Source organism: Chrysoperla carnea, chromosome 1 (genome assembly GCF_905475395.1).
Source record: "Chrysoperla carnea chromosome 1, inChrCarn1.1, whole genome shotgun sequence".
NCBI lineage: Eukaryota > Metazoa > Arthropoda > Insecta > Neuroptera > Chrysopidae > Chrysoperla > Chrysoperla carnea.
The window spans coordinates 23,588,879-23,602,970 of NC_058337.1; the positions used below are offsets into that span (position 1 = coordinate 23,588,879).

The following is a 14,092-nucleotide window of genomic DNA, read 5'->3' on the forward strand; positions in this document are numbered from 1 at the left end:
TCTGGAGCAAACAATGAACCTACATAGGTTTATAGTTTCTCTTTGGAGTCTACTAAAGATGTAGTGGCCTATTTCACACATTTGTTTTTGTAAACTTAATTACTTTTCAACGAAACGCAAAATCTTTGGGTTTAAATGAGGATTGTGGATATTTCAATAGGTTTCAACTTTTCATTTATTATATTGATTTGAAATAAAATTAATGTGTTATTTGTTTCTGATTTCTATTAATATTTTCGAAATTATGTTGCCTTTAATATTTATAACCGATAGTGTTCCCCTCGACTACATACCCGTTTTCTTTTTAAATGATCATGAATTATTGCTTTACTAAATGATTTAGTAAATGATTTACTAAACTATGTCTAAAAAATTACTGAATTTTCCCGTAAAATCCTCATTGAAAAATAACTTTCGTATATAAAAAAAAAATACTGAGCATATCTGTGAAAGTTCGTTCGAAATTGACTCTAAAAAAATCTGAGACAACTACTTTAAACTAGCTCCACGTAGCTTTTTATACTAATTTTATCAAATATCATCGTGATTCAGTGTCGCATTTACCATTTAGGCAGCCTAGACGGCCGCCTAGGAGCCTGCACATACAAATTTTTTTATCTTCAAATTTAAAAAAAATTTGATCGTAGAACGAGGACTAAAAAGAGTGGACAAATGGAAGGAAAGTGGAACGAAGTAGACAAATTTTTGGTAGATTTACGAAGACTAAAAAAAAAAGGGCAGAGTGACTGTGGTCTAGGAGCGAAAAAGATAAGTCCGCCTTTAGTTTAATTGGAAATCCGCCTATGAGACACAACACTTAATGCGACACTGATGAAACAGTAGTTTTCATTGTAAGTATAAGTATTCCATATCCAGCGAACATTTTTCTAAATTATGTCATATTTATGTGAAATATTAGTAACTAGTTCTAACCTAAGAACATGATGTAAATATTATGCATATTAGAGGAAGCGCTAAATAGAGTTGAGTGTCCAAATCCGAGGACCCCATTTTGTCAATAGATTCTTGTTCAGAAAATCTGAAATAGATGCGAATATTCCGGATGTTGCCATTGTTGATGTTGCCTATTGGTTCGATTTTTTGGTATATCCTTCGGCCTCCCCAGAAACAGTTACCTACATGTCAATTTTTTGAACCAAATAAAAGCTATCCGAAGGTTTTTTTGTAATTTTTTTTCAAAGCTGAAAATTAATGCAAATAAATTTAAACTTTTGAGCTTTTCAAAATCTTAAAATCATCTTTGAACATCTTTTACAAAGTTCTGGAGAATAATTACAGATTGTTTGATTCTAGGCCTAAATTTTCAATTGTTAAAAATTGATTAACAATTTATTTGCTCAAAAGTTTAATTTATTTGCATTAATTTTCAACCTTTCTGGAGTTTTTCCAAACATTAACCTGTTAATAACTCAAAAACGGTGAACTTTAGGAAAAAATCACAAGGGGCTTTTTTGACGTAAAATTACCCAAAAAATTTATTCAATTCAAAAAATTGACATTTATCTGTTTCTGGGGAGGGAGAGTGATATACAAAAATTGAAACAATAGGGTTTCTGGCAACATCCGGAATATTAACCTATAAGATTTTCTGAACAAGAATCAATTGACAAAATGCACTCCTCGGATTTTGCACTCACCTCTATCTAGCGCATAACTCTATATGTTACATCATACGACGTAACATATATTATTTATTATGTTTACATCACTTTCTTTATGTAATGGAAAAAGTGGGAATTCGTAACCCATATTTGACATCGGTACATGAGGGCCTTAGATTTCAGGGATTGATATTATACAATAAGCTTAATAAATTTTTTCTTAAAACAATATCTTTATAATTTGCCAAATAGTATAAAAATTGCCTTTCTATATCCTAACGTCTACGCAAATTCTGCTTATCGCCAATGCGTCAGCTAGCTGATGGCTGATCAATTGACTTTTAAAAGCTTTGACGAGAGCAGCTATGTTTACCCAAGTAAAACAAAGTGGTTCATAATAAATTGCTTAGGTACCTGAAAAAAGGACACTTAAAAAAACGCAAGTATATTTTAAAATTTTATTTATCATACACTTTTTTTATCAAGGATAAAATTAAATACAATTTCAAATTAAATGATCATTTCATAATACTTGACAAAACTGAAAATGGTCCCACCAAATATGTTTTAAATTTAAGAAAATAATAAAATTTTTAACAAAAACAACATTTTTATTACACAGGTATTTAACGAAGGTGATAATTATTTAAATAATTTTTTTTTTTTTTTAAATATATATTAATAAACTATATGATTTACAAAACACTATTCAGTATTTCTAAAAACTTTTGTATCAATTTTTTCTTAAAAATATAGATATAATTGATAAATTTCGAAATGATTGACTTGGATACTTAATCATTTAAAGTCTCATGAAGTAAGGTTGTTACTTTGAAAATTTTTTTGTTTATGGATATTTTATTATGGACTAAGAGCCAGCGCTTGCCAGACATACGTTAAAGTATAAAAGCTGAAATTTTTTTTGCGTATTCTCACTGGTGTAGGGAACAATCTTGGGGAGTTACAAACCTTGACTAACGGTGCCTTCGGTAGGTATCAGGTAATCAGAGGCGCAGTACCCGAGCTCTCTCACGTTAAAGTAATTTACAATTTAATTTAAAGCTGAAATTTACACAGAGTGGTCAAATGACCATAAGTCAATATTGAAAAAGACAGACCAATCGGAAGGGGCTGACACTACCCCCAGGCGCGGAAGAAGGTCAAATGCACAAAATACACAATCTACATTTTCTTCGATGATTATAAACTTATTTCACTGCAAGATTCGAGTTATTTTATTATTTAAATATGTTCAGTATCACGTACTGAATGTAAAAGCACAAAATCCTTACAAAAATAAGCGGGGGAAGCGCCTCCATTTTAGGGAAAACCGTTTTAGGCTATATCTCCATAACAGTGCGCTTTAGACCAAAAATGGTAATAACTTTTATTGTAGATAATTAAATTACCTACTTTTTTGTAAACTAATTTTTTTTGTATCACTAACCGTTTATGCCTTAAACAACTATGACGATTTACTTATTGAATATTTGACCGATATGTCTTCTAATATTAGTTGAAAAAATTTGTAGTTTAGGAAATTTGTAGATTTAAATGTTTAGTTATTACCATTTTCTTGTTTAAACTAACACAAGGTTTGTAGCCCCCAAAGATTGGTCCCTACACCAGTGAGAATACGCAAAAAAAATTTCAGCTTTTATACTTTAACGTATGTCTGGCAGGCGCTGGCTCTTACTCTATTACTAATTTCTCCCACTACTGGCACCCGTGTACTACTAAATTTTTATGTTTTGTGAATTTTTACCTGCAGTTTTCTCGGATATTTATTTATACATAAAATTTGATTTTCAGAGGCTTGTTCAATTTCACATCACTTTGACTTGTAGCTAAATCTTAACTGGTAGTGTTTTACATAAACATGTTTTACAACAAGTAACGTAGTACAAGTATCACATATATGAGTACAAGTAGCGAATAATTGAAAAAAAAAATGAAGGGCCAAGTCAATATATGTATATTTTCAAGAATTATATTTTTTCAGTCAATAATATATTTCCTAAATAAACATACATTTTTAATGAGTTATTAAATTATCAAATTGTGCAAATTGTTTTCGAAGCTTTAAAGCAGATATTGAATGTTATATACGGAGGCCCGGTTGGCTCAATCTCAACTCACAGAAAGTAACGCCGCATTGGCTCATTTTAAACATGTGCATTTAAAACTTGTGTGCTATTTGAACTCAACCAGTCTACAACCCACGAGCTACAAATTTCTAACCAACCAACGAGTTGAAAATAACCTGGTTATTTTGTACTGTTTAACCTGGGTTAACCTGGGTCATGTTTAAAATGGACGCTTGTGGCGCCAGTTCCGTGTGAGTTGAGAATGAGCCAACCAGGCTTCCGTAGTTATATTATTATTATAAACCACCTACTTGTTTTTCTTCAGCTAATAATGTAGTTTTTTTTATCAATGGGAGGCTTTTGTTCACTAAAAATGTTCTAAAAATGTATTATTAATTGAACGTATGTGTGCTATTTTTATGCTAGAGGCTTGGCAGTTCTTATATAGGCACGACGATCAAGGCGATTATAATTTTTGTGCATTTAAGTATTAGCGCAATGCATTTTGCTTTTTTTTCGACATTTAGTTATGTTTTACTTAAAATTAGTTCAATCCCATTTAATTGAGTTACATCTCGTTTTATTTGTAGGTAGCGTTTTATGAGCAATTCATTTGCGATGTTTATTTGTTTTTTTCCCAGTCTTCTGATTAATATTATTTAAGTATATAAACACAAAAAATTTATTTACAAATATAAATATTTTAGAAATAGAATATGATCCTAAACTTTTTAGCCATGCTACGAATATTGTTTACGGGTTGCTAATTGGCGGGTTAATGTTTACTCCAACATTATCTCATTTATAAGTTTCACTTTGGAACCCGAAATTGACTTTTTTTTCTTCAAAAAATGTGACCCTTCTACATAGAAAAAATTGACATAACAATATTAGTCTAAGATCCCGCAACAAAATTAGTACATTCATAACGGTTAATCAAACTCTTATTTAGCGTATGTTTATGAATAGGGGAATACTCTTTTAACTAGGTTCCGATTAAAAAGTGCCCGCAATTTCGTTGAAAATATCATATACTCCACAGAAATGCATGTAAAAACTTGGAAAAGTTATGCTTTTCTCAGCTAGGTATAAATAGGTATTACTTTGTTGTATTTTTACGTTCATAACGTATATTGATTTTGTTTACATCAAATTAAAGCTTACATTTTCCTGAATATGATGTTATAAAGCTGCTTATGAAAAGGTAGCCGCAAATAGGAGTTGCCAGCTAGTAAAGATGCTAGGTATCTAGGTATAGAATTTTGTTTAATTTTACGTATTATTAAATTTTAGTACAGGTAAATAATACGTAAAATTAAACAAGAGCTGTAAGGCTCTCATTATCCCATCGCAGGATATTTTATTCCTCGTACCTATAATAATTTGAAGTTTCATGGGAAATAGGAAAAAATATGACGGTAATATGTGCCATGAGTGCTCCAAGAATGTTCATCCCCCTTCTTTTTATTTTTCCACGTCAACGCCACTCGCTCAGCTTGAAAAAGATGGACCACCGAGAGCTATCTACGCCTGCTCCCATAATGGTTGGACAAACGAGACCATTTTGTCACCAAAGTTCATTTTATTTTTTAATTCTTTGATATATAAGATTAGATTTATTTGAGACTGACTGAAATCAAGGATGAGACTAACCTAGACTTATTAAATTTTAATGGCTCCCATTCGCCTAATGGATCATTTATTGGCTCCTATTTCCCGAACGTTCGGGTAATTGGAGCCAAAGGCACATCCTGATTTTTTAAAATTTTCGCCAAATATTACTTAGGCTTAAGATTTTTCTATGATTTTCTGGTTACCAGATAAGTACAGCTTACGTTCATGCCAAATAAATATTTAAATTATAGACGTTATGAGTTTTATTAACAATATTCCTTAGATGGTGCCAATTACCACACACTCCCTTATTCCCCTATTTATATAAACATACGCTAAAATAAGAGTTTGATTAATCACGTTATGAATGTACTGATTTTGTAGCGGGATCTTAGACTATATCTTATGTACGCAAAGGCAATTAAATAATGTTCTTGCCCAAAAATTGTAAAGTGGCGAGTCACATATGACCTACATATTACGTAAAGATAACATGGCATAACTATTACATAATTTACATTAAAATATTCAATGGAGATCTATTCTTCGAGTCTCTAAATTCGTACAAGATTATGATATAAAAACGTTTAGGATCATTATACTAATCTTACAAGAATTTCAGAAGCATTTTTGTTAAAAGCATCCTTTTTTTAATGTGAGAGGCACACGATTTTTTCTAAACAGAGCAAATTAAATTAAATTTTTTTACAAAATATTTACAATTTAAATAATATAATTTAGTGATTATATTTTTTGAAACAATATTGAAATTTTATTATGAAAACTCAACATATTTGTATAAACTTGGCACGATCCAGTTTTAATTAATGGTTTAATCCAACGTGATTTTGTCAACAAAGCGTTATGCTTAGTTTAAAATCCAATAACACGCTTAACTCATTCAAATTTATATAAATTTTAATTGTTTAAATTGGGTCTTGTATGGATATCTTTTGGTATTTTCAATTTATTGCGTTATAAGCATATACGTTTGATCGAATTTCGAATCAAAATTGATTAGGCAATTTCGAAGCTTTCGTCGATGCTAAAATAATAAATCGCAAATACTATACATAAATTTTCCAACAAACACAGCCCAATTTTTCTCCATAAATTAGCTGCCAATTCAAAAAATAATTTTCTGATATATTTTTATAAATTTTTGACGCATATATACAGTCTTTAGATTTGCCCTGTTTCTCTTTTGTATTATAAATATTGAAAAAATAATCCACGTAAACAAAAATCTTCAAAATTTGGCAATAATAAATAGTTTGAACCCTGATTAATATATTTGATAAAATAAGGCTTTTATAAATACTCGTCTAATAATCGTTTTAGAGATGAATGTAGCCAATAATACACTCTCTGTTTTCATAGTATAATGCCCAACAAAAGTATTCTAGTGCAGTGCTATTTTTATTTTATTTTGAAGATTGAATATCATATAGATATTATTTAGTGTTTTCTAGAAATGCTGTTGTGTCCAAAATAAGTAAAGAAAATTTTTTTTACACTTTGATTTCTGACAATAATTTGATTAGACTCTAAATATATTCTTTGTATATTTTATATGACAGTAAATATATGTGATATTAACGCTAACACGTAGAACACGGTCGCCATGACTCATTTTGATCCGATTGATTTAAAATTGTATGCAAACCTTCTGTTGGTTTTTCGTTTTCTTCGAATGCGTCACCCTAAAATAATTTAAATATTTATTGACAAATATTTGTATTCAAATTCTAAATTTATCAAAATATGTATGGAAATATTGTATACGCAATGGCAACATTTGTCTAGGGTGGATTGATGTGAAGGAAAATAAGGAGGTGAAGGAAAATAAGGAGGTGAACAGGTTTGTAAACTTAATAACTTGGAAGGTTCATGTGGAAATTTTAAAATTATCACCGAAATCATTCGATTATCATGTATCGATTATCTTTAAAAAAGGCATGTAGAGTTATAGTAGAAGTATTGACAGCATGATTAACTGACTACTCATTTATAAGAATAACCTAGTTTTTTTAAATCACTGGACTAATTACAGAGAATCAGACTGATCTGGATATCGGGCCACTCGGGCGTTAAAGGGAACAAAGCAGCGAACCCGTTAGTACGAGAAGGTTCTTCTAGGCAACTCCATCTTGATTATTGGGATTTTGAGTAATGTCTGCGGCTGGCCAAACTGTATATAACCACAGCCAGGCTATTCGCCTGGGCTCGGCTGGAATTCACTAGAACACAGTTGAGAAGGGTGGTGGGATGTTATTTGCACCTGCAAAAGCCTGCAGTGTGTCAGCTATATCCATCAATCTTGGGGGCAATCCCGGCGGAGAAGTTGTGGGCTTTCTGTGTGGCCTCGAATCTTATAACTTCATCTGCTTAAAATAGCATCTCTTACTCGAAAACGTCTTGTCCTCGGTCGACAGGCTGTTCTCAAGAATGGTACAATATTCCTCTTTAAAACAAAAAAACAGAGAATTGTGCGTTGAGAAAATTGATGGTTGACCAATAACATTACCGTAATAAAACATATAATTTTTTATCAGAAGTTTAATAACCGATGTTCTCTCTGCGTTGATGCCCTAAACCAGTGCCTAGAATGCCTTATTATAAATACATGCTATTATTATAAATCCACTACGTAGTGGTACTGGATAACTGCATCCGATACTGGTACTAGAAAATTGATGTTCTTGAATTTTAGGGGAAGATTTTCTAAATGGCCTGGCAGAGACCTCGGAAATAGACGTCGAGAAAATAATGAGCGTCTAAAAGCTGGAAAGGTTACAATTAAAGTACGGAAAGGAAAGAAAGAGAACTATCGTAGAGAATACGATTGGGAAAAAGAAATGGGATATCATTTACTTTACCGATACTCGTTACTGTTACTAGAAAGCCGACGTTCTAAAATTTTAGGACAAGCTTTACTAAATGACCTGGAAGAGAAGCCGGAAGCAGACATCGAGAAAGTAATGGGCTTCTGAAAGCTGGCAAAATTTCAAAATAAAGGAGTAGATGAAAGGAAAGGGTGGAAAGGAAATATTTAAATTCATTACTTTTGAGTGAATTTCGATATTAACCTCAAAAAAAGAGAACGCAAATGGCAACTACTGCAATGAATACGATTAAGAAGAAGGAACAGGAGACCATGTATTATAACAATATCCAATACTGGTACTAGAAAAACTATGTTCTAAAATTTTAGGGCAAGGATTTCTTATTGATCTGGAAGAGACGCTAGGAATAGACATCGAGAAAAAAATAAGCTTCTAAAAGCCTCTAAAAATAACAATAATGAGCAAATAAAAGCTGCAGCTGCAAATGTTTTAAAGCAAAAGAGTGAATGAATTATAGTAAAGTACGGAAAGGATGGAAAAGAAAGATATAAAATCAATAGGTTTACGTGAACTGATTAGTGACTTTTAAGTGAGCCTTTAATTATCCATTTCTGATTATTTTTTACCTTTCGTTCCCGTTGTTCTCTAATTTTCCTAGCTAATGTAATAAATGCCTCTTCAACATTTATATTTTGTTTGCAAGATACTTCAAAAAATGGCATATCAAAATTATCAGCAATCTAAAATAAATTTAAAATAAATAAATTATAAATATACATATTTTGTTTAAGAATTAAATTCACAATTTACTTTTTGTCCACGTTCTGCATCCACTGCTCGATCATTTGATTCACATTTATTTCCAGCTAAAACTTTCACAACATCTGGTGATGCATTCTCTTGTATATTTCGAAGCCAATAATCTAAATGATTAAATGAATCCATACTAGTTACATCATACATTAATAAAATTCCCATTGCACCACGATAATAAGCTGTTGTTAATGTACGAAATCGTTCTTGTCCAGCTGTATCCCATATTTGTAATTTAATTGGAACACCATCCAAATTTATTATTTTCTGCTTAAAATCTATTCCTAAATTTAAACACATACCAAAAATTTGTATTAAAAATAAATCAATTTTCAAAATCCTTATAAAACTTAAAAAAGGTAATTTAAAAATGAAATATAAAATTTTCATTAGGTGGGTCAAAATCTGCAACTACAATACGAGGTGGAGTGGAAATTATTTACTTTCGAGCTATTCGTATTTAATGATGCCCATATAGACTGACTGCCTCAAGGTTTTATACAGGGTGTCTCTAAAAGATCTGTCAGATATAGCAGGTATTGATCAAAATAAGTCGAATTAGCTAAAATTATTGAAATTGTTTTTTCTTTAAATAAAAACCAAACTGATTTCCAAAACGATTCAAATTTACTAGCAAGATAAAAAATCCCACATAAAAATACATCAATCCATTGGCGTAGAGCGTGGATTTTTGGATAGCATTTTGTATTTTTATTCTATTCATGGCTAATTATTCTCTCATAAATAAGTGAAAATTAATGAGTTAATTGTTGAAATACTCTGTATAAAAAGTACATTTTGCTAGCACCGAACCAAGCAACTCGGTACTAAGGCAAATTTAACTAAATCGACTTATTTTGAAGTGCACTCACTATATTTGGTATAGCGATGTACGGAACTTTTAATGTCACCCTGTATAATTGTTTCCAAGATTGTATGATTTTATTTTTTTCTGAGCTTTAGGTTTCTATCCTAGCGATAATTAGATTTATTTTCGAAGAAGAATTGAGTCAAACTGACGAATGAATGAAATTGAATAAAAAATTGGTTTAAAAATAAAAGAAACAGGCCTAGCCCATATACGAAGGACGTTGGCACTAAGGCAAGTTTAGCTTTCTCGACTTATTTTGAGGTGTACTCTACGTAGAGAACCGTTGTATAGAACTTTTAGTACGTTATATCATATTTAATACTTCTTGTAAGGAATATAAAAAATTGCCAGCAAATTATTTAGATTTCGTATATTCCTTTCGAGATATATTAAATATGGTAAAACTTACAGTAATTAATTTTTCGAAAATCTGAAGTCTAGTCTTACTTTAGCTAAATTTTCATGAAATCCCTGATTAATTCTGAAAAGTCTTTTAGAAGAGTCAAAAAACTTGTAAAAATGCAGTCTTCAAACTGCTTAATTAGTTTTACATAGACCTTTTCATACTTTTTCAGAATGAATGTTTCAGGAATAAAAGAAACATTTATTAAAGCGTTTTTATACTCTGTATATATCTGTATATAAGTATACTAATTTTAGTCTCTAACGCTTAGAAATATTGATGATACGAACAATATTTGGTAAAGGTGTTCATAAAATCACTTAATTAGTCCATTTTCGATTGTCCGTTTGTCCTTCCATCAACCCGATAACTAAAAAACGGTCGTAAAAAGTGAGTTTGATTTCATAAAAGACAACATAGGTCAATTGGGTCTTGTGTCCGTAGGACCCAAGACCCTTATAAACCGTAAGAGATAAAAGTTTAATTGTTAATAAAGTTCCTTTCAAACAAGTAAAATTTACAAAATTAAAAAAACCCCGAGATATTGTTCGGGTTCGGAACTCTAAACTCGCATTTGAAACGTATCTACACTCTCCATTAAATTACCTTTTCCTTAGACTCTTCTCCAAACTAAACCGATTTTAAGATCATCGGCTATTATTTAGTTATTCCGGGTACGGAACCCTAAAGTCGCACTTAAAAAAATGATTCAAACAAAAGTTGTTTATTTTTTAACCCCCGAACCAAAAAAAATTGGTAGCGCATAAGCTACGTAAGCTAAGCGAATTCCCTCAGAGATTGAAAATAACACATTAGATATTAGATTAACAACACATATTAGATTAGATTGAAAATAACACACAGCTTAGATCACTTTCTATTAAATTACCTTTCAAACGAAACAAAAAAAAAATCCAAATAGGTTCATCCGTTTAAGCTCTACGATGCCACAGACAGACAGACACACATAGTGGTCAACTTATAACACCCTTTTTAGCGAATTTCCGAACAAAATGGAGTTCAAAAGAAGTGCAAAGTGCAAAATTTTGAATTTTTAAATAGAAAATATTTTGTTTTGATCAGTTTTAAGCAAAAAAGTATTCTTGTGATTTTTTCTCTAGGCGCTTAGTTTTCGAAATAAAAATTATTGAAAAATTAAAAATGCAATATTCAATTTTAAGAAAAATGTGTTATTTTTCTATCTCGTGAGGAATTCGCTTAGCTAACGCAGCTTCTGCGCTATGAATTTTGTTTGGTTCGGGGGTTAAAAAATAAACAACATTTGTTTGAATCATTTTTTTGTAAACATCATTGTTTTCTCGTGAGGTAGCAAATTAGGGCAAAATTTTGCTGCCCATTTTCTCTAAAACTATAAAAGTTAGAGAGATAAAATTTGTAAATAGCTTCACAAGTAAGCCTTATAAATGATTTTTTTTAAAACCAATAAAAGAAAGTTTTCTAGAAAATACTTCGAAAAAGTTTCAAAAACTAGAATAAATGGTTGTAATAAATTATAAACAAATATTTTAATAAATTTGTTGGTTTTTCAAATTTTTTGATATTCAGCATTGTCTATACAGAGTATTTCAACAATAAGTTCAGTCAATTATTTATTTCCACTTGTTATTCTTTAATTTAGATTAATTAATTTTAAAACTAAAAAATTATGATTCTTTTTTTATTCAGCAGACTTTTAATTATTGTCGCCTACTTGTCTGCTACAAATCATTATAATCAAAATTTGATTAGTTGCGAAAGAACAAGAGTGGAAGCCATGCCGTGGTGAATAAATAGAAAGAGGAAGTGTTGGAAAGTTTATTTGATTTTTAAAAGGTGCAAAAAAAATTAATTTTAATTCTACGATATAAAAAGTTAATTTAATGTGCTAATAAATATGAAAAATACCTCCCCCCTGATTTACGTATATGAGATTATAAATAAAAGCTTGAGGCTTCGGAAAATGTTACATCAAATTGTTAGTCAATAATAATAAACAGCTATATTTTTTCTTCTTTGTTAATCAAATATTAATAGAATGAACTCTTGGCACATAATGTATGACATTTAGATGAAAATTGAAAAATTCCAGGAAAAACTACTTGCCTATAGTTGATATGTATGTATCATAATATCGTTCATCGCAATATCGATGCACAATACATGTTTTTCCCACATTTGAATCACCTAAAACTAATACTTTATATGTTGCTGAAAAATCTAACGCCATATTTTTCCACTTTATATGCCCTTTAAAACACTAAACCACTTGCACAATTTTTTATATATTTTTGGCACAAACGTTTTAAAATTAAAATGCTTCAAATAATAATAAATATAAAACTATTTTTTTGAAAAAATCAAAAAGAAAATCTTTTACATTTTTATTGAGATAATTTTCTTATTATGAAAATTATTTTTTTGATATGTGAAAGAATATTCGAAGAAAGTATATACACATAGAGGGTATTGTATTATTATAATTTATTAGATTACCTACACAGTACAAAGGTACAAATTTCATTGGATATGAATTGATTTTCATTTGAGCGCATACGCGCTACCCACCTGTAACCCATATCCAGACGCCAGTCTGCTTGGCGCCAGACGATTATCATTATTATACAATAAAAATATCGTCTAGTCATTATCATGCCTGATTTGTTTTCAAAGGGAAAGGGGTAATGTACGTGACATGATGGAAATTCCCTTATATTTTATTATTGTTTCCGTCTACTAACGGAAAAATTTATGACCAATTAAGATTAAAACATGTTTTTGTTGTGACGTTGATGATTCATTGTAATTATGCCATAAAATAAATAAAAATAAAACAACCTTCGAGGTTTAAGGTTTTTAATATTGAAAGTTTCGGTATTGCATGGTTAGTTTGCGTTTATCATCATTAAAAAAAAGCCATTAAAGGTCAATTTTGTAAAAATTTCTGTTTAATAAAAAAAAAAAAAAGATTGATTACTCTTATAAATTAAATAATTAAATAATTTAATAGTTACTGAAAATAAAATACTATTTAATTACAAAAACAGGAACGCATTCCAATACACAGTACTTTTCATGGGTGATGTGGAAATCTGTGTATTCACTGACTGGCTCTATATTTTCCTATTTAAAATTTGAAAAATTTACAATAAATATCAAACCGAAATTAAAAATTTCGTTAATAAAAGAAGTATAAATTCACATCCAAATGGTTTGTGTGCCCACCGAAGAGGGCGGGAATCAGCTAGTATATATATAGGATTGATTATACAATAGTATAGTCAGTATAGAGTCGATAGTATAGTCACTTTGTTTTAGTAGTATAGACAGTATATACTGAACCTAAGCTTTGGAAAAAAAGCTGAATATTGTGACTAAATCCTTAAAGAGATCCCCAGATTTCGAAAGCATCATTTATAAGAGACATTCGCTGCGAAAAGAACATTCTATTTTCTCCAAAATTTGGAGCATTAAAACAAAATTTGGTATAGAAGGGCAAGAAAAAGTCGGAAAAAATATCTAGTACCTAATTTTGGCAAATTATTTAAAGAAAAAAAATACTTCGTGATTTTTTTCTTCGATAAGGATACTTCGAAGAAATATTTCCTACCCAAAAAATGCTAGAATTCATCACAGAATATAAAAATTATGAAATGTTAAAACTAAACATTTTCTACCCATTCTATGATGAATTCTAAATGTTTTTGCCAAAATATACCAACAGAAAACTAGAGAATTTCCGCTTATTTCATTTTAATGCCAAAAAAATTTAAGTTAAAAGTTTTTGGACCAACAATTGTGATAATTTATTGACTTCTTACTGCATAACATATTAGTCA

General features: G+C 30.2%; 1 protein-coding gene across 1 annotated transcript; it reads right to left on the minus strand.

Moving 5' to 3' along the window:
- Window positions 1-6,724: 6,724 nt before the first annotated feature.
- On the minus strand, window positions 6,725-12,488 carry LOC123305555 (ras-related protein Rab-8A-like). The gene is made up of 4 exons (XM_044887310.1): window positions 12,360-12,488; window positions 8,980-9,266; window positions 8,796-8,909; window positions 6,725-7,026 (listed from the first exon to the last, which is right to left on the minus strand). Exons 1-4 carry the CDS (start codon window positions 12,481-12,483, stop codon window positions 6,925-6,927), a joined length of 627 nt encoding a protein of 208 aa, XP_044743245.1. The 5' UTR covers window positions 12,484-12,488; the 3' UTR covers window positions 6,725-6,924.
- Between the last annotated feature and the right edge of the window lie 1,604 nt (window positions 12,489-14,092).